The sequence below is a fragment of the Stenella coeruleoalba genome (genome assembly GCF_951394435.1).
Source record: "Stenella coeruleoalba genome assembly, chromosome: 8".
Classification (NCBI taxonomy): Eukaryota; Metazoa; Chordata; class Mammalia; order Artiodactyla; family Delphinidae; genus Stenella; species Stenella coeruleoalba.
In genome coordinates this window covers 22,732,962-22,758,638 of record NC_137154.1, presented here as the reverse complement: position 1 = coordinate 22,758,638, position 25,677 = coordinate 22,732,962, and the positions used below count along the sequence as shown (strand labels likewise).

Sequence of the window (25,677 nt, the reverse complement as noted above, 5' to 3'; positions counted from 1 at the left end):
GTGGGGAGATGAGCCGTATATATTTCTAAGACAGAATACCCGGAGGAGAAACTTCATTTCTTCAAAAACAAAGTAGAAATGCGGCTCAGGGATGAGGAAAGAAGCATTTTTTAACAGGTGACAGGTTTGCCAGAATGGTAAAGTAACTCTTGGTTTTACTTGGTGTACGATCAGCAGCCCCCCCACACTGTGGCCAGAAGAAAATATAAAAATTCCTTCTTCTCCTGCAGTACAGCTGAAGATGGACTACAGCTATTGAGAATACTGAAGTGTTGGGGTAATAGAAGGACAAGGCAGAACTACTCCTGTCCATGCTGAAGAGAACCCTTATTGCAAAGATGGTGCCTAGTGAGGGTTAGGAACTAGGGTCCTGGTGCCAGACTGTCTGGGTGTGAATCATAGCTCTCATACTCACTAGCTATGGGACTTTGGAGAAATCACTTAGCCCTTTTCTCCCTCAATTTCCTCATCTGTAACATGGGAATAATAATAGTATCTACCACATTGGGTTATTGTGACTATTAAATAAGTTATTATATGTAAAATACTTAGGAAAAAGACCAACTCAGTGTAAGTATTTGTATGTATTAGCTGTTGTTATGACTAACCACAGAAATAAACGTGGCAGCTTAACAGAACATTAATTTTTTATTGTATTTTCTATATTTCTTTATGCAGGGCACAGGGCAACCTCTGTGTGGCAGCCAAGGGCTGACCTCAGCACGAGGGCAATTCCTTATTAAGTCTGCATTTCTCTGGGAGTCTGGGCGCCGTTGTCAGAGTGGGCGCCTGTGTGTCCAGCCTCAGGCCGGTCTAAGAACCCAGTATCCTCGCCTCATTCTCTGTACTTGGATCTGACTCTTACCAGGATGATTAACGGCTGAACTTTCTCTGAAACTCTTCCCACAGAGGTATGAGCTCAACCTTTAACCTCAGAAGTTTCTTCGTGGCTGAACACAATGGTCAACTATCAGTATAGTTCTCAAATTCTGGAACTTTTCAGTATAGATCCCCAAATCTGAGTTATTTTCCCTCCTCTGGAATGTAAACCCTGTGAGACTGGGGACTTGACGGTGTTTGTTCACCAGTGCACCTCTGTCTAGAATCAGGTCGGCACTGGATTTGTTTATTGAGTGAATAAATGGATGTGACTGGATGGAATCAGCCTTGACTTTTACTTCACACAGAATATCAGCCTCACAGCCCAGGTTGGGTTTTGCCCAGTTCCATCTTCTCAGCCATGACTAGTGCGTGAGGGAGCTCAGACCTGCTGGTGCTTTCTGCAGCCTTCTTGGGTCTCCACTCTGTAATTCCCAGTAGCTAGCCACTCCTCACCCCCTCATATGCCCAGAAAAACAAATTAAAGTGTAGTCTAAATCTCTTCAGGAGGGAAGAAAGGTTTTCTTCAAATAAAAAACAAAATCAAGCAATATTGCCTGTGAAACAGGCAATTTACCAAATGAAACATTTCTCATAGTAGGGACCAAATGGATTACTGGGTACCTTCAATAAAAATCAAGGTGTTATCTTCCAGGTTATTTGATTCTGTGGGGTCTCTGTACCTTTCATTGCCTTGAGCTGTCTTACAGCTTTGTAAGTGGTAGCTGATCAGTACCAATGCAAATAATTCTTTTCTGTAGACACATGTAAGAGGTTTCTCTTGCTCCGTAGCAGACTACCACAAATTTGACAACTTACTGTAACATAAATTTATTATCTTGTATTTTCTGTGGGTCAGGAGTCCAGGCGTGTTAGCTGTGTCTTCTGCCCAAGGTCACAGCAGGCTGACATCAAGGTCGTGACCTGGTCTCTTCTGGGGCTTGGGTTCCTCTTCCAAGGTTACTGGTGGCTGCCTGAATTCATCTTGCAGTTATACATCTGCGGTCCTGCTTTCTTGCTGGCTGTCAGTTCTCAGATTCTAGAGGCTGCCTGCCATTTCCTGTCATGTGCCCTCCACTGCTTGGCAGTTTGCCTCTCAAAGGCCAGCAGAATCTTCATGCTTCAAATCTCTTCCTTCAGGAAGGGTCTGGTATCTTTTAAGGGTTCACTTGATTAGGTCAGACCCACTCAGGCTAATCTCCTTTTTGATTAAATCAGAGTCCCAAAGTTTTAATTACACCTGCAAAAATCCCTTCACTTCACCTTTGTCATCTAATGTAACCTAATCATGAGAAGAAAGCCGTCATATTCACAGTCCTGCCCAAGGGGAGGGGATTATATAGCATGTATACACCAGGGGGCAGACAGCTCAAAATTCTTCCTACCGCAACATGCAAATAGATTTTGAAAATTGCCCCTACCACCCTCCGTAGAGCCAGTTTTGCATCTATTAAACAGATTTATATCAACCTCTACATGTATGTATCTGCTTTTTGAATTCTCCCTTGAACTCATTGTATCATCTTACTGGTTCCTTAATTAATGAATGAGTCGAATAAAATCTTTGACATGTGTTCATTTTATATTTGTATGAGTCTAAAAATATTATACTTAAACATCACCTTTATAATAATAATTATCTCATAGTTTCTCTTAAAACAGTGAATGTGTTGTTTACTTTTACATGCATAACTAAAGGGTTCTTTCCCTTTTCCAGAAATTACCCCAAAGAAGCATTCAGATTGTACCTCTTGACACCTGATACTATTTGCTGCTTTGAAAGGATGGTGTTTCTAGATTTTACTGATCTCACTTGAAGTGGCTTAATCCTGGCACCCAGTAACACCAGTACTATCTCTTTAGCATTAAAAAGGGCAAACAACAGCCCCACCCTACCACTTTTAGGTTAACTTCCTCGTTATGTACAAATAATATCAAAGGGCCCTGCTGACATTTTCTCCTGGAATCTTGGGCTTCTAGGATTTTGCTATTGGGGTGGGCAGAGGGTTTTCTCCCCTCTGTGTTCAAAATGATGCACTTTTCTCATCCCTAGCGGTGATTAGTAATCTGTACTTAGCATGATGCCTGATACAAAGTAAGTGTTCGGTAAACGACAGCCCTCTCTGCTTCCTTTCCAGCCACTCGGTGAAGAGCGAAGAGAGAAAAGACATGGGATCCCTGCCTTATCCTGGGCTCAAGCTCCTTGAAGGCAGGGCACATCTTTCACAAGTGAGTATGCTCATAGCCCACTCCTGCTTGTTTTCCTAAGCAAAGCAAAATCTTGCTCTGCCAGAGAAACAAACGAAAGCATCGTACCAGTTAAATAATATGTAATAGCTGTATCAGTATCCTGTCTTCTCCCAGTCAGCTAACTTTGTAATGTGTAAATGCTTATCGGACATACAAAATCAAACTACGTAAACTGTTGTAAAGTGGAAGGAATGATTCCGATCAGTCTGGCAGAGTACAAGGCCACAGGAATTGTATTTTGCTTCCCTTTCTGCAGTTGAGGTAGGAGATAGATGGGCTCTTGGTCTGGACAGCTGCTGTTTGTCCAGTGGAGTAAAATTGAAACTCCGTGCTCACCCAGACACTCCAAGGGCAAAGCTAGTGTCAGAAGCTGAGCTCTGCTCAAGTAAATAGATAAGGGGCCCACTCCTTAAGTCAGGGAAAACTTCCCTGTCTGCACATGCGCGGGAAGGCTCTTGGGCGTCTAAAAGGGAGGGCACCCCATAATACCTGTGGACATGCACCCACAGGCCTCTGTGGTGGGATCCATCTTAGCAAAAAGTTGTGCACGCATCTTGGGGAGGGTCCTAGGACCAGTCAGGTGTAAAAAAAAAGAAACAAGATAATCTGCCAAATGTAAAGAAAGACCCGGAAGGACTGTCCTGTATAAGTGATTTAAATCACCTCTTTACTGCACTCCTCATTCAGGAGCCTACACTCCACTCTGGATGTGTATTTCTGCCCTGCTTCTGACTTAAATAAATAAACTGCTTCCCTGTGTGCTCTCCCATATGTTGTGCTGTATCTCTAATAATAAACTTTGTATCTGGTTTGTGTTTTTTTCCTCCTTGAAACATTTTTGCTTTCAAACGGGGTAAGAATCAGGGAATTTTGCTTCTAGCCCCTAGCCCCTGCTGGACTGGCGTCTAAGTTCAGTCCCTGGGCAGCAAAATAAGATCCTGCTCAAGACTACTGTCCCTCCAAGAACACAGTCAGGAGCCAGGCTGACATTCTGGACAATCATAGCAAAATGATTTTCCTGTCCAAGTTTAAAAGGCATCCATCCAGTGTTTATAACTGGTCCCCCCAGTCCACCCCTCATGCTACCTCCCTCTCAAGTTCCCTCTGCCTTCAAAAGCAAAGGCTGTACCACCATAGCTTTTGCCTCCAGAGTCGTTAGCATATATTGAGTATGTTTCATTAAGGTGTGTTCTGAAGAGACAGAAAATCCACATGACTGTCTTTATCCATTTTTCATTACTACATGGTAAGGATGACACAACAAGCTAATTTAGAAAAAGCATTAAAGAGGGGGCTTAAGATGGGGAGAGGAAGTGTAGCTTGCAATGTACAACTTGAAAAGGCATTCAAGTGTGAGCAATGCAAATCTTTGAAATTGCTTCCGGATCCACTGTTATAGGTTACATTGTCAGCTACCTGTATTGATTATTATTTTGTAATTTATTTGTTAGAATTTCTGCTAATGGACACTTCTGAATCATCTTCTGCATTTAATGTACCTAATACCCATTGATCAGGGCAGACTCTCAACCACTGTGCCACCAGGGAAGCCCTAATGGAAATTATTGATATGGAAATTATTAGGCACTGAGCTTACGAATTCTATGATACACAATAACATTCCATTTCTTCAAATGGTAGAATTGTTCCTGTATAATTAGCAGTAAATATTGACATGTCAGTGAAATTAATTTATTTACTATAAAGCAAAAGAACAAGAAACATCTTTAGAAAGGAGAGGAAACACCAAATATTTTGCATTACTATGCATACTTTGGTAAAAATAAATATGGCAAGTTCGGTGTTTATGTTTAACACTTTGTGTTGAAAATTCTTTAACATCCCTAGTTAAACACAAGAATATTTTTGGTTATAGTTGCTGTAAACACGCCCATGTTACAGATAGAAAAGTTAGCCTCAGAGTCGCCAATATCTGCATTGTTTTGTCCAATATGGTAGCCACTAGCCACATGTGGCTGTTGAACTCTTGAAATATGGCTAGCCCAGGGCTTCCCTGGTGGCGCAGTGGTTGAGAGTCCGCCCGCCGATGCTGGGGACATGGGTTCGTGCCCCGGTCCGGGAAGATCCCACATGCCGCAGAGCGGCTGGGCCCGTGAGCCATGGCCACTGAGCCTGCGTGTCCGGAGCCTGTGCTCCGCAACGGGAGAGGCCACAACAGTGAGAGGCCCGCGTACTGAAAAAAATATATATATATGGCTAGCCCAAATTGAGATATGTTGTAATTATAAAATTTACACCGAATTTACACCGAATTTTTAAGGTTTAGTATGAAACAAAAGAGTGTAAATATTTAGTTAACATTTTACTGATTATATGTTGAAACGATAGTATTATTTTTTAAAGAATTGTTTGATGTGAACCTTTTTTTTTTAAGTCTTTATTGAATTTGTTACAATATTGTTTCTGTTTTATGTTTTGGTTGTTTGGCTACAAGGCATGTGGGATCCTAGCTCCCCAACCAAGGATCAAATCCGCACCCCCTGCATTAGAAAGTGAAGTCTTAACCACTGGACTGCCAGGGAAGTCCCGAAATGATAGTATTTTGAATAGTCAATAAAAATAAAATATATTATTGAAATTAATTTTATCTCTTTCTTTTTTCTTTTTTTTTCTTTTAGTGTGGCTACTAGAAGAATTTAAGTTACATATGTGGTTCTCATTATATTTCCACTGGACAGCACAAGTCCTAAGTGGGTCGTGTCTAGGGCTGTGCTGTCCATTAAAGTAGCAAATAGCCCCACATGACAGTTATATTTAATTCAATTTAAAATTCAGTTCCTCAGTTGTATCAGGCACCTGTCAAGTGCTATTGCCACATATGGCTAGTAGTTAACCATTCTGGACAGCACAGGTAGAAAAGACTTACAGAATCCTAGAAAGTTCTTCTGGGAAGCGCTGGCCTAGAACATCACTAAGCAGGCATTGGAACTAAGAATGCCACTCTGCTAAGCCATTGTCCACTGAGTCTGTAAAGAAAATAGATGTGTCATAGTAAAGGTAAAACTGCAAATAGTGATAGCATGTTGGTGGTAGTGATGGTTATTAAATACGGGATTCATCCTTGGAAATTCTCCTCTTCTAAGTGCTGCTCAGGATATAGCTTCAGAGACGATGCTGATCCATTGGGGTGACCACCTAATTTTGATGGACAGAAAAGATGTCAATTAGGTGGAAAAAACTAGAAACACTTAGTATGTTTCATTAAGTTTTAGTGAACACGAGTTTCTGTGTCAGCTCCAATTCCCTCTTTGTAGGGGTCTGGAATCTGCTGTCCAAAGAAGTTAGGCTACAAAACAGGGTCTGGGTCTCCAAGTCAGTGAACACCAGTGTATGTTCTGCTGGGCTGCCGCCCCTCCATTAAGGGAGTAATGAGATCGGTCTGTATGTTTAGGGGTTAGGGGACTACAGGATGGGGAGGTCACAGATTTTAAAGTAAGCACTTAAGGGGAAAATTCTCTAAAGTCAAGAGTCAAAATGATTCTTAAACCATCACCTTCAGAATCACAAGCCAAATTTAATTTCTTTAGTCTCTCTTTTATTTTAGCTGTGACCTCTTCTCGCTAGCGCCAGAGAAGGCCCAGGTGTAGTCCAAAAAATATGGCAAAGAGGGAAAGGGGGAAATGAACCAGAGTTTCTCATTTTCTTTCTTTGGCACACTCTCTTTTTTGTGATGGAAGGGGAATGGTGTCCAAACACATTTATTTGAACATATACACAGTGGAACACCTCTGAAGTTTTGTTTGCTTTATTCTGTTTGTCCAGAAGTGAAGACACAAAGGGAATTTGTTATGATTGTCCTTTGTTTTCAGAGAAGGAAACCAAGCCTGTGAGTGATTAAGTCCACTGTCCAGGGTCACTAGCTGGTTAGCAGGTAAACCAGGATTTAAACCCGGGACTCCCCGAAGCCAAACTCTGCTTTACATCAAAATACCTGTCTGGGGCACCCAAGACGGGACACAGTAGTATTCCCTGCTGCCAGCATTAACGTGGGTGTAATTAGTTAACCCTGTCTATTGTTTCTGAGGTGCATTTCTTAGCCTGTGGGAGTCTCCACGCACTGGAGTACAGAGGCTAAGGATCTTTGTTTTGTCACCGATAAATGATCTGCAGGCTCTTAATCCCAGTTGCAGATTCCTCATTTGTAAAGCTGTTGGCATGTTTGCACTGAGCAGAGTGGTCTCTGCCAGCTTAGCTTCCCATTGCAGTTTGGGATTTTTTCTTTTTTTTCTTTCAGATTTTATAGAGCTGAGTATAAAATGGCAATGTTTTCATAAACGCTTTAAGCATCTTTAGTGAAGTTAATTTATAGAATGTAAATGTTCCTCTCCGGCAGTTTAAACCCAAATTCCTCAGCAGCGGAGTGGGGGCAGAGAAACAGGAAACCACTCTGTTTCATTGTTTGTGCTCAACAATAAAAAATTAAACGGCCTGAAAAAATGCAAGCCAGAGAGAATTTTTTTAGACATTTTCTCCTCCGAATTTGAGTGATGGTGATGAACACAAAAATTGCATGCTTCTCTTTTCTTTTTTTTCCCCCCCACAGGGCCTGGCAGCTGTATCTTGGACCTCTGGGGTGACCCAGCCCACATGGCACAGTGCTGGGCACGACACCCAAGCAGTCACTCAGTTACCTTTGCCAGCTGCACACCTTCCAGCCTTCCCTTGGGAAAGGCGTGACCGGCCGGTGAAAAGCTGCATCGGGCAGCCCCACAAGGCCCTTTTGCACAGTCTGCTAGAGAGCTTAGCACTCAGCCAAAGTCTGCAGGAAGCTTCCCGTGGTAAGGTTTTTTTTTGAGCTACTTTCTGCTTCTATTTTATAGCCCCATCCCTGTTTTAGTGCTTTTTTTTTTTCCAAATTATGAGACAGAATGAAATCTGCCTTCTCTGTTCTGTTCTCCTGTGGTACCAGGCAGTATATATAAATAAGTAGGTATTTAATACATCAAAAGAGCAGGTCTTTCTCCTCCATTCTTATCTATGGCTTTAGCAGTTCAACACCTCCTTTTATCTCTTGTCCCTTAACCCTAATCACACCCAAAAGACGCTAAATCCTCTGTGGATATGATGACTTCTTTTTTTTTTAAATTGTGCATAGCTGACACCGTCCTAGCCTTCAGATCAGGAGATTATGGACACTGTATACTAACAGAATGAATTCAACAACTAACATTGAATACGTGCTAATGCTCTGTCAAGTGCCTTATAAAAGATACCTCATCCCATTCAATTCTCGCAACAATCCTGAGACAGGTGCTGTAAGCATCATTCTCATTTTGCAAATGAGAAACAGGATCAGAAGGATTCTGTAACGTATCCAGGGCCACGTGTGTGGCTCGTAAATGGCAAGGCAGGCACCCTCATCCGAGTCGTGTATGTCTCAAGTGCCGCGCTGAGCGGAAAGCCAGCTTTCCAGATTGCCCGTGATGGAACAGGAAGACATTCCTCAGGCTGGGTCTCCAGGCTGACCAAGACCAGAAGACAAGGTAAATTCAGGTACCTCTCATTACACGACATAGTTCCGTATTTGGAAATCGTATTAGTCCAGGCTAAGGTAGACTCTGCTATGATAATAAATCCCCAAGTATTAGTGGCTTAGTGTAATAAAGGTTCATTCTGCTCATGCAGAATCCACTGTGGAAGCCCAAGCTGGGTGGAGACACAGTGTGTATGTAGTTGCTTCAGTTAACAGCCTGAATGGGAATTCAGGCACCAGACCTGTGAAGAAAGAAGCTTCCAGATGCTTCCTGCTCTTAGCATCTGAAGTCACCTCCAGTTAGTCACATCTTCTTAGCTAAGGCCCCAGATATCATGGAGAGAGAGAGAGAAGTCATCCCACTGTGTCTTGTCTGAGCAGTTCTCTACGGAATGCGTGAGCCTATTAAAATGATTGTTGTTTTGTGGGTGGCTGGTTCTGAGTCCATAGATAAGCGCAACATACACACTGGATCTGCACATGCTGCAGGGTGTACCTTTCAGTCACTCAACAAATATTTACTGAGCACATACGAGGAGCCAGATGCTACTCTGGGCATACATCAGTGAACAAAACAGATAGAGACTCCTGTCCTCATATTCCACAGGGAAAATAGTTGCTGGTTTTTCCAAATAATCATTTTAAATATGTTTCTCTAGGAACAAAAGTAATATTTGCTATTCTACAAAATTTGAGAAATATAAAAATGTTTAGAAAATACAAAAAAATCCAACAGAAAATGATAATTACCATGCAGCAATAACGCATGATTACTCGCTAGTGTATTATCTTACACACAAACACATACGCATACTCTCCAAACTGGAGTCACATTATGTATTCAGTTTTATATTCTACTTCTTTTTTTTTTTTTCCCCATTTAGAGTGTATTGCAAACTGTCTTGGTCCATATTTGGGCTGCTTGTAACAAAATACCTGAGACTGGGTGGTTTATAAACAACAGACATTTCTTTCTCACTGTTCTGGAAGCTGGGAAGTTCAAGATCAGTATGCCTGCAGACTGGTTGTCTGGTGAGAACCCAGCTCCTGATTCATAGGGGGCATCCTTTTACTGTATCCTCACATGTAGGAAGATGCGAGGGAGCTCTCTTGGAACCTCTTTTATAAGGGAACCAATCCTATCCATGAGGGCTCCACCCTCATGACCTAATCACATCCTAAAGACCCCACCTCATCATACCATTGTTAGGGGTTAGGATTTCAACTTTTGAATTTTAAGGTGACACAAACATTCAGACCATAGCACAAACTTTTCCTCACATCACAAAATTATGATTTTTAATGGCTGCATATGGTTCCAGCCTGTAGCAATACCAGCTACTTAACCGTTCAGCAACTATTTTACATTTCAGTTGATTCCAATTTTTCACTGTGATAAGCAACACCTCGAAGAACAGTCTTGTACACGCATCTTCGGCTGCATCTCTGATTAGTTATTTAGAATATAATCAGAGAAGTGGGATTACTCGTTCCAAGGGTATGCAAATGTTCAGGTTCTTGATAAATATTGCCAGGTTGCTTTCCAGAGTGTTAGCACCAATTTACATTCTCACCTGTATTTTATGAGATGCCGCTCCTTGCCAATATTCAGTATTAGAGTGTTTCTAATCTTTGCCAATTTGTTGCATTAAAGAATGGTATTTCATTTTAACACTGGTTCACTTTCTAGGTTGCTCAATAATTATTGGGATTTTCTGAGTTTTAATTCCAACTCTGGCACCTCCTAACAAGATATGTAACCTCTCTAAGCATCAGTTTTCTTTCCATCAAACTGTGATAGTTATTCTGACTTCTTGGGATATTGAGTGGATTAAATATGTTCAGGTTTATAAACTGCTTATAAAAAACTGTTTAACACTCTGCCTGTCACAGAACAAATAAATGGTAACTATTATCATGGGTGTTATTCACAATTCAAAAATTGTCAACACATGAATAGTTCCGGCCTTTTTTCTTCCCTCTGCGCCTTAATGAAGATTCTGACTTTGCTCTAACATATTTCTTTCCCTTCCTTCTCCTCTGAAAGGGGGCCACCATTCTTTTGGGCTTTTGTGAATTAGAATTAGTACAAATGAGAGAAAAACATACAAAGAGACACATTGACCAGGGACAGACCACCCAACCCCCCAGGGGCTAACGCTCATGCACATGGATCTGGTTTTGGCTACAAGTAGGCTGGTGGTGGCAGGGCTCAGCTGGGCGGTTCTGCTTCAGGCTGTGGGCTGACTGGGCTTAGCTCCAGGCTGTGAATGGGTTCAGCTCTGCCCCAGGTATGCTTGATCTGGGGCCTGCATGGAAGGAGCAGAAAATACCCAGGTGTGTTCTCATGCTAGATCACAAGAGCAAACGAGGTCAACAAAACTCACAAGCAAATTTAAGCCCTCTGCTCTGGTTACATCTGCTAATATTCCACTGGCAAAAGCAAGGCACGTGGCCCAGGCCATCATCAGTGAGGCGGGAAGTCTCCTCCCCAACGAGAGGAGGAGGAAGTGAGTGAATATGTGCCTAACAAATTATCATAATGAATGTTGCCAGGAAATTTCCGGAAGAGGGTGTTAGACAGTGTGTGGTGTATGGAGACTGGAAAAAAAGTGATCATAAGACATGTTGGGTACGTGTGAGATTTTACAAATCAGAATCCTTTTATTTTCTAAAATTCTCCAGTTAAGAACTTGTAAATTACTTTTGGTCTGTCTGGACTGGGCTTTATCAAATGGTACTTCCCCTTGGGACTGACCTTACAGTGTAATGGCTTGCACAGAGTCACATAACGGAAACAATTACTATCTCTTCTGTCACAACACTACATAGCTCTTCCTCTTTGCATATCTTAGACCTTTTAAGCATTTTCTGATGGTTCTGTTTCTTTTTCTTCCACTAGTAGAAAAAGTATGGATAGTGGATTCCTATTTGTGATTTACCAAGCAGAGGTACAGTCTCCACGGGAAGTGTGTCAGATACCCCACTGCCATCTCATCTAAAGTAGGGCAGACATCAAGTTCGAGAAAACTTGGACAGGAGAGCCCAAGGGCAGAGAATGAGAGCAACCAACGGGGTCTCAATCATGACTCAGAAGCTCCAAATTCACTCAGAGAACCTTCTGGTGAAATCAGATAGTGAGCACAAGGTGTGACACTGGTGAGATAGAGCCGAAAGAACTCTAATGAGAGGAACTGTGTCATTTTAGTGGCCTTTATTATCTGTGTAAAAAGCTTCCCCTTGCCTCCCTGGAGATCATTTACCTGGAACCAGATCTCCAGGTTTGCTTAGATCTGCGGACAGCTGGCACGTCACATGCATAACATTACCCCGCACTCCCAGTAGGACAAGGGGCTTGAAAATAAGTTCATCCCAAATATTAATTCTCATCCACTCTGACCCTAGGTAGACCAGCTGAACCCATGGCTGTGTTAGCTCTGCTTCCTGCTCTAAATGTCATCTGTCTGTAACTTTACCCAAAACATCTGAGCTTTGTTTCAGAGAAAGCCATGTTTTGACCTCTTAAAAAATCCAAGCTGAGAAGAATCATAGACCATGTAAAGAATTACACTCAATAATTGATCCTCAGCCTTCCTAGAGCTGTGGCGTGGTGCGTCGGTAGCCTCAATATCCACTGGGCTTTCCCTGGAATAATAAGCAACATGTGCTTTTAAATATATAGTATATTTGAGTACTGGGGGTAGGGGATTGTCTGTAATTCTGTCTCCTTAAGTCATTAGAAAACATTTTTAAGAGTTTTAAAAAATCTATGGCCAGATTAGCTGTCTCCCTATTTCCATAAGAAGAAGGGAGTGTGTATATAAAATCTTCCCTGCTATTGTTTCTCCCTCCCTCCCATCCACAAATGGTTGCTTTTTTTTTTCTTTTCTGAAGTCCCATTATAGGCAATACTTTCACAAGGATAAATGCTTCGACTCAGGAGTTGGATAAGGCAGGTTTGATCTTCAGCCGTCTCCTAGCTCTGCGACCTTTTGTAAAGTACTTTACCTTTCCTGTGTCTCAGTTTCCTCTTCTGAGAATGAGGAAAAGAATAGGACCTACCTGTGGAATGTCCGATACCTGGCATATCGGAAGCCTCATCACTTGCCCCCGTGGGATCTGGGCTGTGGCTACAGCGGACAGCTTCCCCACACACTCTGTCTGGATCCCACCTCCAGCATCACCGAGTCTCTCCCATTAAACTGCCTGGTCCAAGTCCTTGTCTCAAGCTCTGCGCGGGGGAATCCCAACTAAGAAAACTCTCAATAAATATTTGCTCTTATTATTTTTATGGAAAAACTTTTCTATTCCTAGGAAGGCCAATTTTGGAGCTCAAATTCAAGATGCGTGTTGAGACTTTCGTTTTCCTCATTTGATATTTCATTCAAATCAAAAAATATACCAAAGGATAAACATTGGCTCATTTGGCTACATATTTAGCAAATCCTGTGAAATCAGACTCTTCCCCCAATACTGGAAACTGGTGGTTTCTGTACTTCTTTTCCTTTCCTGCCGCTTCTCACTCTTGCTTTGGGGAGGAGCTGGGCAGCCCGCTTGATGTGAGAGCACTCAGGGGACTCAGTGTCTTTATTCAGGCAGTCAGCTGTCTGTATTGGGGTGTGCTGCCCTGCCTGTATCTCAGCCCTCATTGTCAAGATCGGCATTAGGTTCTCCAGAGTCCTTTACCCAATCCCTTTTTGATCCTGGATACCGGCATTGGCAGGACAACTGAGTGGGATGAAGATTCTAGCCAGTGACCATAGAACACTTTTTTCCCCTCAGGGCAAAGCCAACTGGCCCACAACAGTATCAACCTCCACTTTGGCTTCATTGGCTCGGTGCTGAGAGATCTGAGCCAACTGGCCTTCGTGGACGCTTCTAGCATTACCACGGCCTGATCTTTCCCCCTTGGAAATTTTCATTGTAATTACCATGGCGTTTCGCCATGATCAGGCTCATGGCTATATGGCAGGGAGCTGAATCTTGCGGGTGGGTGGGCATACCTCTACGGATGGGCTCGTGTGGGTAAAAGTCCTCCTTCTAGTTCTCTTTTAAATTCAATCCCTCTCTGGCTTGGCCACGAGGGCACGGGCATCGCCAAGGTGACTTTCTTATGTGTATCTTGGAGTATATTGCCTTTTGTGTATGTAGTTGTTTCCTGGAATTATGACTTCTGGTAGGATTGGGTTTGATTTCTGGCTATCTATTGTTTTTCCAGCTGAAATGTTTTATTCCTTCACTTTGCCATTTCATGACGTTTAGTGAGGACACCCATCCTGCTCTGGAAAGGTCGTTTTAGAGGGTGTTACTGCTCTCAGCTTCTCCTCCCGCCTGGCCAGCCGCCACGAGGTGTGAGACCAGAGGCGGGTTGCAGCTCTGACGCTCCTTGACTGTAGGACTGCGGGCTCATATCTTGATTTCTCTGAGCCTCTGTTTCCCCAACTGTAAAGTGGTAATAAAGATAGGACAAAAGAGATCATGTGAATCAAAGTAGGAAGTAATCTAAGGTATTTGTTCATTTAGTAAATATCAGAGGAACTTTTGCCAGAGTTCCCAGCCTTAGAGAGCTATGGTTTTGTGGGGGAAACGACACATTAATGGTCAATTAAGATACAGACACATAAATCCTACAAACAGGGATAAACACAAGGTGTTAAAAGAGCACATGGGAATGAGGCTTAACTCAGTCTTTTTTTTTTTTTTTTTTTTTTGCGGTTCGCGGGCCTCTCACTGTTGTGGCCTCTCCCATTGCGGAGCACAGGCTCCGGACGCACAGGCTTAGTGGCCATGGCTCACCGGCCCAGCCGCTCCGCGACATGTGGGATCTTCCCGGCCCGGGGCACGAACCCGTGTCCCCTGCATCGGCAGGCGGACTCTCAACCACTGCGCCACCGGGGAAGCCCTTAACTCAGTCTTGAGGGCTCATGGAGGGCCTCTTGGAAGAAGTGTAGGAAGATTAAGAGTTATTAATGGTAATATTAGTTATGACTAGTCGGGAGCTTACTATGTGCTGGGCAGTATGCTGAGTACTACCTCATTTAGATGTCATAACTGTGCCTATCACATGGCGTCTTAATCTCCCTTTTGCAGTTGAAGAAACCGGCTCAGAAAGGTGACGTAACTTGCCCAAGGACACCCAGCTAAGTGGCATGGTCAGACTTTGAAACTAAGTTTGATCCCAGAACCCTCGCTTTTAACCATGGTGAGCATCTGTTCACGCATGACCCTGCTTAAAACTGACCATTTGTGACTTCCTATTGCTCAAAGGATAATGACTAAACTCCTTAACATGCCCCAAATCTCCTGCCCACTCCTCTAGTCTCATCTTTACCCCTCTCTCTGCTCCCAACCTCCATGACAGCCTCAGCAACAGCTCATGAAGGTTACACTTGACTGATAAGTCTGAACTTGTCCTGTGGGCAATAGGGAGCCATAGAGGTTTTAAGCAGACTGAGTGGCAGCAGGACAAGACCCGAGAAGGCCAATTAGAAGAAAGTTGAAGCAACTCAGGCCAAGGTGCATGGGGATATGAACAAAGGGAGGGGCAGGAGGGAAGGAGAAGGGTGAGTTGGAGTCAAGAGGCATTAAGTAGGTAGAACCTACAAATCTTGGTGGGTGATCATGTTGGGGAGGAGTGAGTGAGGGGTCCAGGCTTATCCCCAGATTTCTTGCTTGAATAACAAGGTAGAGGGTGCCAGCTATGCCTAACAGAAGCAAACAATACCTATAGTTCTATCGCATTTTCATTAGTTGCGTGCTGAAGGGTCCTGGAAACTGTAAAAAAATTTCCCTTCCCTGTCTCTTTTGTTCCTTCCCTTCCACACTGGGTATAGGAATTCACTGAAAACTGACAAAAAAAAAAATCCTTTTTCTCTGCCCACCCGCCCCCCGGTGCCCCCGGCCCAGAATTGAACTGCAAACCCACACAGCATCAGCCCCAAATTAGGCAATCAAACAGCACCTGAAATTAAGCTTTTTAAACATTAAAATCAATCAAGCCCAAAGAATCTAACTTGAAATGAAGAGGTGTTTAAAAGAAGTAGGCTGCGGTGCAGCGAGGAAAACAACCTAAATTATTAAAGCGGAGTTTTCATGGTTCAGGGAAAATGTTCCAGTAATGTCAGATTAAAAATGTAAATCTATTTACCTTCCAGATGATTTTTTCAAGTGCTCTTATTAAAGTCTACTGCTTACCTGTTTGTCTATGAAAAAGAGCTTGTTACTCAGGGAAGGGGATCAGACCTCGGCATGCTGCAAACATTGCCTTGCGTTTGTCACCGAGTGAATATCTCCTATCGCTTTTGGCTTGGTAGTTAATTACTGTATAAATTTCCCTGCTGAAAATGGAGATCTTATTCAGTGTTGGGCTCTTTTCGGAACTCAAGCGCCAAATGTTCATAATGTTTAAAAAGACGGTATCTTTCTTCTCTATTCATTCCCCCACTTCCTTCTTCTTGACCCTGTGGGGCATTTGTAATATTGAAATTATGACATTAAAATCACTTTTATTTCAAGTGACTTGGATGACAAAAATATACAGTTAAGAGGGGATGGAGACAAAATTGCTCAGATGGAGACACTGGGAAGAAAAACTTTTTTTTAAGTCAGTGATCTCCAAGTGAACTTATATTCAACAATGATGCAAGGAAAGCAGATAGGTCATGTGTTCATTCAGCAAATAAAATATCTGTTATCAGTGCCCTTGAAAAGAAATATGTTGTGAGCCCCAAATGCAAACTACATATGAAATTTTAAAATTTCCCCATTAAAGAAGCAATAAAAAACCAGTGGAGTTAATTTTAATATTATTTTATTTAAATCTATATATCTAACTACTATATTTCAACCTACGGTCAATGTGAAGATTATTGAGATCTTCTACATTCTTTTTTGTACTGTCCTTGAAATTCAGTTTGTAATGTAGTTTGGGAAATAACTCCCATAACTTCTGCTGTATCCTCTTGGTTAGAATTGAATCACTAGGTCCAGCAACACTCAAGGGAGGGGATGACATAAGAGTGTGAATTCCAAGAAGTAGGATCATTGGGGGCCATATCAGAGGTTGCCTACTGCAGACTTCTGCAGCTTTAACCTTCATATTTAATGGTATTACTTCCCACTTACATGTGGGTCCTCAGCCAGTTATACAAATAAGAGCTGAACAAATCAGGGCTGTGAGTCAGGAACTCTGCATAATGCTTCACATTGCCCAATGATAAAGGGCACTGTATTACAATTTGATATATGAGCTCTATGAGGACAAGGAAATGTGTGTTTACCACAGCAATCCAGAGTCTAGAACAGTGTTTGACACAGTTCTCTCTCAATAACTGTCAAAAAGGTAAGGGGATGTCCTCTTGCTTCTTGCAACATCCCTAGGAGGTGGGTACAATTGTTATGTCCATTTCACAGAAAACTGACAGTTGGAGGTAAAGTGACTTTCTCAGCCTCATAGAACTAGTAAGTGGTGGGATGTAGTAGCCCAGGTGTGTCAAGCCACTTCCAAGCCTGTTCCTCAGTTACTTGACTTTGTGGACTCATGATAATAACATGTGAGGGGTAGACAGACAGTGTGTGTGTGCTGGGCATTGTGCATTTCAGGAGAAGTGTAGTCATCTTCTTCCACCAGGCAGCCTTTCAACAGACACATTCCAGCATCCACTACAGGTTCGAGTGGAACAACCCTTCTGTGGCTGTATCCTCAAGTGAATTTCTGTTTTCTTCACATACCAGAGAGAAGAATGAAAATCAGATGAATGAAAGGTAGAGCATAGGGCAGGGAGTATGGAGCCCTTGTGAAACTGTGAGCCACAGAAGTGACTGGGGGGAGGCAGGTGGGATGTCTCCTACCATCTCTCTGCCTGATTTTTTTTTTTTTTGCGGTACGCGGGCCTCTCACTGCTGTGGCCTCTCCCATTGCGGAACACAGGCTCCAGACGCGCAGACTCAGCGGCCATGGCTCACGGGCCCAGCCGCTCCGCGGCATGTGGGATCTGCCCGGACCCGGACACGAACCCGTGTCCCCTGCATCGGCAGGCGGACTCTCAACCACTGCGCCACCAGGGAAGCCCTCTCTGCCTGATTTTTTATGAAGCTAATGCCTACTTGTTTTCAGTAAACTTTTTGTAAGTCAAGTTTCTCTCTATCTTTTCAGTGTCCCTGCCTCTTCCTCCTCTTGTTATTCCATACAAGTCCTTACTCTTCTTCAAGTTAAAACATTTTTCTAAAGTTTGAAAGTTGCTTAGGTGTGTTGGAAAAAAGGTAATGGTAATGACAATAATTTTAAAATAAACTATGATAACAATAAAACGAACATTCCAGTGCTTACCATGTAGCAGGCAAAATTCAAAGTTTTCTAAGTGTGAAGTCATTTAAAAGGTCCTATAGAATCATTAAGTCAATCCTCTGGATGGTTTTAAAGGCAGAAGTACTAGTTATCTATTGCTGCATAAGGAATCACCCTGAAAGTTATTGGCTTAAAACAACAATAAATATTTTTTATCTCTGACAGTTTCTGTAGATCAGTAATTTGGGAGTGGCTGGGTGGTTCCAGCTTAGGATTTCTCACAATAGCCAGTCAGATATTGGTCTAGGCCCAGTCATCTGAGGGCTTGATCGAGGCTGGAGGTTCTGCTTCTAAGATGGTTCATTCCAAGTTGGCAGGAAGCTCAGTCCCTCTCCATGTGGGCGTACCCACAGGGATGTTCGCGTGTCCTCACAACATGGTGGCTGGCTTTGCGCAGAGCAAGGGATCTAAGAGAGCAAGGAAGAAACTGCTATGTCCTTTGTGACCTAGCCTTAGAAGTTACCCATTGTCACTTCCACAATATCCGTTGGTCACATATGTCGGCCAGCCCCATTCAAGGGTGGGAGGGGACTACACAAAGCATGGATACCAGAAGCCAAGGATCTTTCAGTGCCATCTTGGAGACTGGCTACCACAGCAGCTGCCTTGTAATATGAATCACAGCCACAATCACACCAGCATCTAACTTTCCTTGAGCAATTACTATGTGCAAGGTACTATGCTAAAGACTTTACATATCTCGTTGAATCCTGACAGCAACCCTAAGATCCAGGTGCTCTTTTTATCCCCATTTTACAGATAAGGAAACTAAGGCTCAGAGAGGCTGATAACTTGCCCAAAGTTACAGACTAATGTGTGGCAAGTGAAGAGAATTGGAGCACATGTAAGAAGAAGCTGAGCTCAAGTCTAGTTTGTGCTGTTTTCACCTGTGATGTCGCTGGAGCTGCTGTGAGGAGTTAATGAGAAAAAGTATGGGAACTATAGAGCATTCTACCAAAGACCACGGAGAGACAAAACTCTTTCTTCCCTCCTTCAGCAACGTGAAGCCATGTTCAAAGCACACATCCAAGGTCAGAGTGTCTCATTTTTGGTAAATAAGCGACATAAAGCACTCTGGTTTTGATTTGTATGAAACCAACTGTAAAAAACGACTTGGGACTGGCTCCCTGAGATCTGGACAGTTAGCACTGGAACCTACCATGTTTTCTGGAAACCGAGTGTCCTGTGCATTTGATAGAATTGTAAAGAACTGGGAAAGAGGAGAGTAATGAAGTATAAAGAATGGTTTTACCTCCTGCCCAGCTTATATGGTGAGGAGGTTGGGAGTGATTCAATGTAAGTATAAAAACAACCATTGAATGTAAAGAGGGCTTTACATTGTTGGAATGATTTCAAAGATATTCATATATTTAAAAGAAATGTGTGTGTGTGTGTGTGTGTGTGTGTGTGTGAAAGAGAGAGAGAGACAGACAGACAGAGACAGAGACAGAGACAGAGAAAGACAGAGAGACAGAAAGCAAGCCAGGCACACTAAATCCAGAGTTGAAGGTCATGTACCCAAAGTAACACAAGGAAACAAGAAAGATGGTATTGGGTCAGATCCATTCTCTTTCTGTATTTCCTAATGTTTGGGGGAAAATGAGTAGCTGTAGGAGATATTATTTGCCTTCTTGTGTATCTTTATCAGAGGCCAGGGGCCTCATTCCAACATGCTTCCTGGAAAAATACACACACCTGAAATATGCATAAAATTTGGGGGGGCTTTAAAACTCTTTGAAGCTTATGAGATGAGCTCCCTAGTGTTTCATGGATCCCAGGATAAAACCCCCAGTTGCTAAATCTTTTGGAGAATTTGTTTATGTTTTCCATGCTTGACAAACTCCTTTGTAATATGGAACTTGCTCAACTCTCCTACATTGCTTCACATTTTCTCATTACCTTGAACCATCACTGGTATTTTAAAATTTTGACCTGATTCACTTTAGCCTTCATGTTTCCAGACTAGAACAGATAATTAAAAAACAACAGCATTGAAGTTCAGTATCCTGCAGGTTGTGTCCAGAGCATCCCAAATCTAGTGTGCGCATCCTATCTACAAGCTCCCTCACCCACAGTCCCAGCACCCACACCCTCCTTGCTCCTCCAAACTGGTACGATTTATATGCAGTAAAATTCACTTGTTTTAGGTGTGGGTTTTAGGGATGTAGTTCTCTGTTTCGACAAATGTATAAAGTTGTGTAACCACCACCATAATCGCAATGCAGAACAGCCCACCACCTCAGAAGTTTCCCTTGCACCCCTTTGCACTCATCCTCTTCCCTAGGCCAGACCCTGATAACTACTGATCTGATTTTGGTCCCTAGAGTTTTGTTTCGCTCCCTTGCCCTCACCCCTCATGTCTTTCTTTTTTTTTTTTTTTTTTTTGCGGTACGCGGGCCTCTCACTGTTGTGGCCTCTCCCGTTGCGGAGCACAGGCTCCAGACGCGCAGGCTCAGCGGCCATGGCTCACGGGCCCAGCCGCTCCACGGCATGCGGGATCCTCCCGGACCGGGGCACGAACCCGCGTCCCCTGCATCGGCAGGCGCACTCTCAACCACTGCGCCACCAGGGAAGCCCACCCCTCATGTCTTATACATGGAATCATAGGGGACTTCTCTGGCCGTCCAGTGGTTAAGACTTCACCTTCCAATGCAGGGGGTGCGGGTTTGATCCCTGGTCGGGGAGCTAAGGTCCCACATGCCACAGGGCCAAAAAAATACCAAAACATAAAACAGAAGCAATGCTGTCACACATTCAATAAAGACTTCAAAAATCGTCCACATTAAAAAAAAAAATGAAATCATATAGAATGTACCCTTGGAGGCTGGATTCTTTCTCTTAGCATGCTTTTAAGATTTATTCACGTTGTTGCATTAGGTGATAGAACACAATTTGTGTATCCATTCCTTAGTTGATGGATATTTCCAGTTTTGGGCGATTACTTGCGTTCGGTTTTTTGTTGTTGTTTTTGCTTTGGTTGTTTTCTGGGGAGGGGAGGGGCTGGAGAGTGGAGCACGAAAGTGTCATTGATTCTTCCTCCATCTAAATTCTTTGAGAACTGTCACCAGTGCTGTCTTGGAGCCCCAACTGCACTGGGGCCCCAACTTCTTTTTGTATGTGGGCTTCTACTTTCACATTTACTTTCCTTTTCTGCAAATTGGGACCCAAAGTTCCCCTGGTCTAGGTAGACAAGATCCAGAGGAAATAAAGCACAGGGCAATGCTGTGTGCCTACTCCACATGTGGTTCACCATCAGTTTCCAAATCACCTAAAAGCTTGTTAGAAAAGCAGAATCTTAGACTCCACCCCATACCTACTGAGTCAGAGTCCCGGTGCGTCGATGCGTCTGAGAAGTTTGAGAAGCACTCACCGTATTCCACTCTAGCTACTAAAAATAATACATACGTATATGTGTGTATATATATATATATATATATATATAATTTTTTTTTTCATAATATTTGGCCCTTTCTTCCAACTTTTTCTTTCCCTCCCTAGAGTACACTCATTTTGTAGTTCCGTAAAGAATCCAAATTTGGGACTGAGGAGGAGATGGTGAGCGCGGCATCCCCAGACGATGGAGGAGCAAAAGGCGGAGGAAAAAGAGAAAGAGAAGGCAAGAACAGAGCCCGGGCTATTACTAGATCTTCGCCGCCAGACGGGGTTGGCGGCGAGAGGCCGCCAGGGCCGGACCCTCCGCGGCCTCCTCCGCGGCCTCTCCGAGCCTGGACACTCTAGGCAGGACGCGGGCTCGGCGCGCAGCCGGGACGCTCGCAAAACTTCGCGGAGCTGGGCCGGGGCCGGCCTGGCCGAGGAGGGCGGGGCGGGCGGGAGGAGGGACAGCGGTGGGCGGGGCCGGCGCGGCGAGGGGCGGGGTCAGCGCCGAGGCCGCGGGGGCAGCGACGGCGCCGGGCAACGGGAGCAGCGGCCGCGCCATGTGGCTGCTGGGGCCGCTGTGCCTGCTGCTGAGCAGCGCCGCGGGTGAGTCGGGGGGCGTCCGGCGAACTTTCTTCGGGGCGCGGGACGCGGCGGCCGGGCTGCGATCGTGCCCCCTCCTCTTGCCCGGGCTGCGTCTCCCGGCGCGGGTGTGCACGGAGGGCGGACCCCGGCGCCGGGCTGGCCGGGACCCCGGCGAGGGGCCGCGGCGGGGTGCGCGCCGTCCTATTGTGTGGGCGTGCGCGCCGGCTTGTGCTGTGTTGTGTGTGCACGGGCGGGGCTTTGTGTGCAGTCCGGCTCTGGGGAGCCCGGCAGCTGCCCTGATTGGGCGTAGCTGGAGAGTTCGTGCGTGTGTGTGTGTGTGTGTGTGTGTGTGTGTGTGTGTGTTGTGTAGGGGAAAGGAGGAAGGGAGGGGAGGGGAGAGAACGCTTCCCTGATCCCATCATCGCAGACGCGGGATGCTCCGTGCTGTGCTAGCCTCTCCAGGTCCCCTTTGGTTTCTCTTGTGTGCACCCCCGTGCCTCAGTTTCCTACCTGGACCGCAGGGCGACCGGTAATCGCCGTTTCCTTCCATTCCTCCCTGGGGCTGTGTTTGGTTTGGGCAAAGAAAGATGAAGCAGGGCCGGACCTGGGAATTATTAATCTTTCCCATTGATACTGGGAGCAGGACATTTATTTAAATCATCTGATTACCCCCACTCGACCTACAATGGCGAGATGCCCTGGGAGAGAATCCGGGCTTCATCTGCCGGCCCTTTGAACCTGGCATCGCCGTAGCGTGTGCATCCTGAGGTCCCCAGGAGCAGCATGCTATTCCAGGGAACTTTTCTGCTGATGTGGGCGCGCTCCGAATTCCAGCCTGGAGCCCTTCCCCTGCCCCTGCCCGCCGGCCACAGCTGTCAGCTGCCCCTCCTAGGGTCGCCACGCCCTTGGCCCCTTGATGTTTATTTCTGGGCGGCTGATGCCCAGAAAAGTAGGTGACAGGGCCCAGTGAACTTTCTTCAGCAGAAGCTGGCTTGCCTGACGTCGGTGCCATCCTCGTGTCTAATTAATGCCTGATTCTCCCAGATGCTTCTAGCTACTTGCTGTGGAGGTGTCTTTGGTGGTGTGTTTGTTGGGGAAGTGGAGACTCACTTAATTCTGAAGTTCCCCCTCCCTGCCAGGTGTGCACTTGGAAAGAGAAATCTCCTCCTTCCTTGAAGTCCCTGGTCCTGGCCATCCTCAGAATCCACTGGGTAGCCTTCCCCCACTCTCAGACCTATGACATCATCCCCACTCCTGGAGACTCCCGTTTAGATGTCTGTGGGTTTGCTGTGGCTTCCAGTGAGGGTGGAATGCTGGTGGCTGCTGTGGATTTTTAACCAGGTCTGGGTCACAGTGCCTTGTTCCTCCTGAACTATTGGGCCACCACAGGGAGAGAGTTCCAAGAGGGCACTGGCACTCACGGGTAGGGGTGAATGATTATTTGGAGGCTGTTAGAACAGGCAGATTTCCAGGACATCTCAGACACAAAGACCTGCCTAGATTCATGCTCTCAATTTGCATTGCCCTGGTGTGTCCCCTGATAACACCCAAGCAGGACAGTCTGGAAGCCGGGACTTGTGTTTGTCCTCAGAGAGCTGCTTGAGGCTCAGTGGAAAGTGTTATTTATTGCATCTCCCAGTTAGTACTGGGTTGCTTTGGTTGAGTCTCCAACTCTGTAAAAATAACCGTAAAGTTAATTTTGTCTTTCTCTGGTCAGCACGGGTTACTTAATACGTGTGTGTACGTATAAAATAGGGCTGAAATAAATAAAATAGTCATAATGGGGAGGGAAAAATGGAGGGGGTGCGGTCACAGAATGCCTGGCTGTCCCAGGTGGTAGTTTTCTGTTACCTGTGGTCATTGAGCTTGTGTGGTTTTGTCTCACCTTTACAGTTAGTTGTTGGTTTAGAAACTTCTAGGCAGGTTGGGGTGTATGCATTTCCTGTTATATTAAGCATCATCCTTCTAGCAGGGATTCTACTTTGACCTGAAGTGTTACCAGAAACAGGGCTGGTCAGTTTTCCTGAAGCCAGCATGGTGGTTCAGTTTGGGGTTCATAGTAGGCCAGGGACCCTGGCCTTCTATCCCATATCCTACAGCTCGATCCTCTTCCGGGAAGTTGATAGAACAAGAGAGATTATAAAAGCTGGTGCTTTTGACTTCTGTCTTCTTTTGATAGTCTGTAAAGAAACCTGGGGTCAGAGTGGAGCCCTAGTCTGAGTTCCGGGTCTTTGTAGGTCTGAAAGGCATTTCTAGAGCAATCTGGAGGCCTTTGTTTTTCAGGAACCTTCTCAGACGCCTTCATATGTTTGTGTATGTATTTTTCTTCCTTTGTTTTTATTGTTTGTGTTAGGGAAGTGAAGCATCGATTTTGACCGCTATTACTTTTTACTGTAGCCTGTGAGAAAGGCTCAGCCCATCTGATACCCAGCTTTCCTTCCCGTGGTGGGCTCGGTGGATGTAAGTGCGTGGATGGTGAGGCATGTCTAATGGTGGCCGGGCCCTGAGGGGGTCAGACAGCTCACCTCCTTCCTGGCTGACCTTTTAGGGACTGCCTGACATTATCTTTGAAAAGGCTTGATTTCCCCTGTGTGCACCCAGGAGTGTGGGTGTTGACCTTTTCTCCTGGAGAGATCTGCTTAGTGGTGTGAGTGGGTGGGTTTTATTATTATTATTTTTAACGAACTGAGTCGCTTCGTGCAGCCCAGGCCGGTCGATGAGGCCGTGTGCACCAAGTACAAATAAACACACCTTGTTGCTGTTCGTCTTCAAAGAGATGGATGAAGGCTCCCTACTGGGGTGTGAGGTGTTTTTTCCTGACAGCCCACTTAGGCCTTTCACCTTGTGATACGTGAGGGAGAGACAGGGATATGAGCCAGTAGGGGAGGGAGGACGGTACCTTCTGGGCCTGCAAGACTGGTTTAGATGCCTCGTTGTCAAAGTCACCTGGGTAACTTGAAAGTGGACTTGTATCATCACTTTTGTGAAACAGTTTAGAGAATTTGGGGATTAGGACGGTTTCTAATCACATAATCTATGAAAGTCATGGCCTTTTCAACCTTGCATCTTTTCATGGGCAAGGAGAGGAAAGGGAACCCAGTATTTGTGGACTGTCTCCTGTGTATGAGGTGCTTTGCTCGCCATTGAAACACATGATCCCGTTGAATTTTTCCAATAATATCATGTGATGGGAAGTCATTTTGTGGCTCCTGAGAGGTCCTCTGTGCCCAGGGTGCCAGATTCTAACTCAAGTTTCTCTTGGGCCACAGTCTGGGCTTTCCCCCCCTGTTTCTAGGCATCCTTCCATGCCTTTCCCCCATGTGCTTTCGTGAATTAATCCATGAGCTTGTTTCCATAAACAGCCCCCCTTCCCAAATCTGTCCACTTTGCAGTCACAGCAGTTGGTATTTGTGGTAATACATAAAAATAAATCCCAGCAACTTCCCTGGTGGCGCAGTGGTTGAGCATCTGCCTGCCAATGCAGGGGACATGGGTTCGAGCCCTGGTCCGGAAAGATCCCACATGCCGCGGAGCAAATAAGCCCGTGCGCCACAACTACTGAGCCTGCGCTCTAGAGCCCGCAAGCCACAACTACTGAGCCCGTGTGCCACAACTACTGAAGCCCATGCGCCTAGAGCCTCTGCTCCGCAACAAGAGAAGCCATCACAGTGAGAAGCCCACGTACCGCAATGAAGAGTAGTCTCTGCTCGCCGCAACCAGAGAAAGCCCGTGCACAGCAACGAAGACC

At 44.9% G+C, this 25,677-nt stretch overlaps 1 protein-coding gene and 1 long non-coding RNA gene across 2 annotated transcripts in view; both read left to right on the top strand.

The window, feature by feature from the left end:
- LOC307190110 overlaps positions 1 to 10,356 on the top strand; it is a 43,949-nt gene extending 33,593 nt beyond the window's left edge. The window contains exons 8-10 of the long non-coding RNA XR_013829416.1: positions 679 to 911; positions 3,018 to 3,108; positions 7,694 to 10,356. This is a non-coding gene — a long non-coding RNA (uncharacterized lncRNA). The remainder of the gene's footprint in view (positions 1 to 678; positions 912 to 3,017; positions 3,109 to 7,693) is intronic.
- Positions 10,357 to 21,868: 11,512 nt separating this feature from the next.
- LDLRAD3 (low density lipoprotein receptor class A domain containing 3) overlaps positions 21,869 to 25,677 on the top strand; it is a 256,451-nt gene continuing 252,642 nt past the window's right edge. The window contains exon 1 of the mRNA XM_079929694.1: positions 21,869 to 21,950. Coding sequence (XP_079785820.1) covers positions 21,905 to 21,950 — 46 coding nt within the window. The 5' untranslated portion in view covers positions 21,869 to 21,904. The remainder of the gene's footprint in view (positions 21,951 to 25,677) is intronic.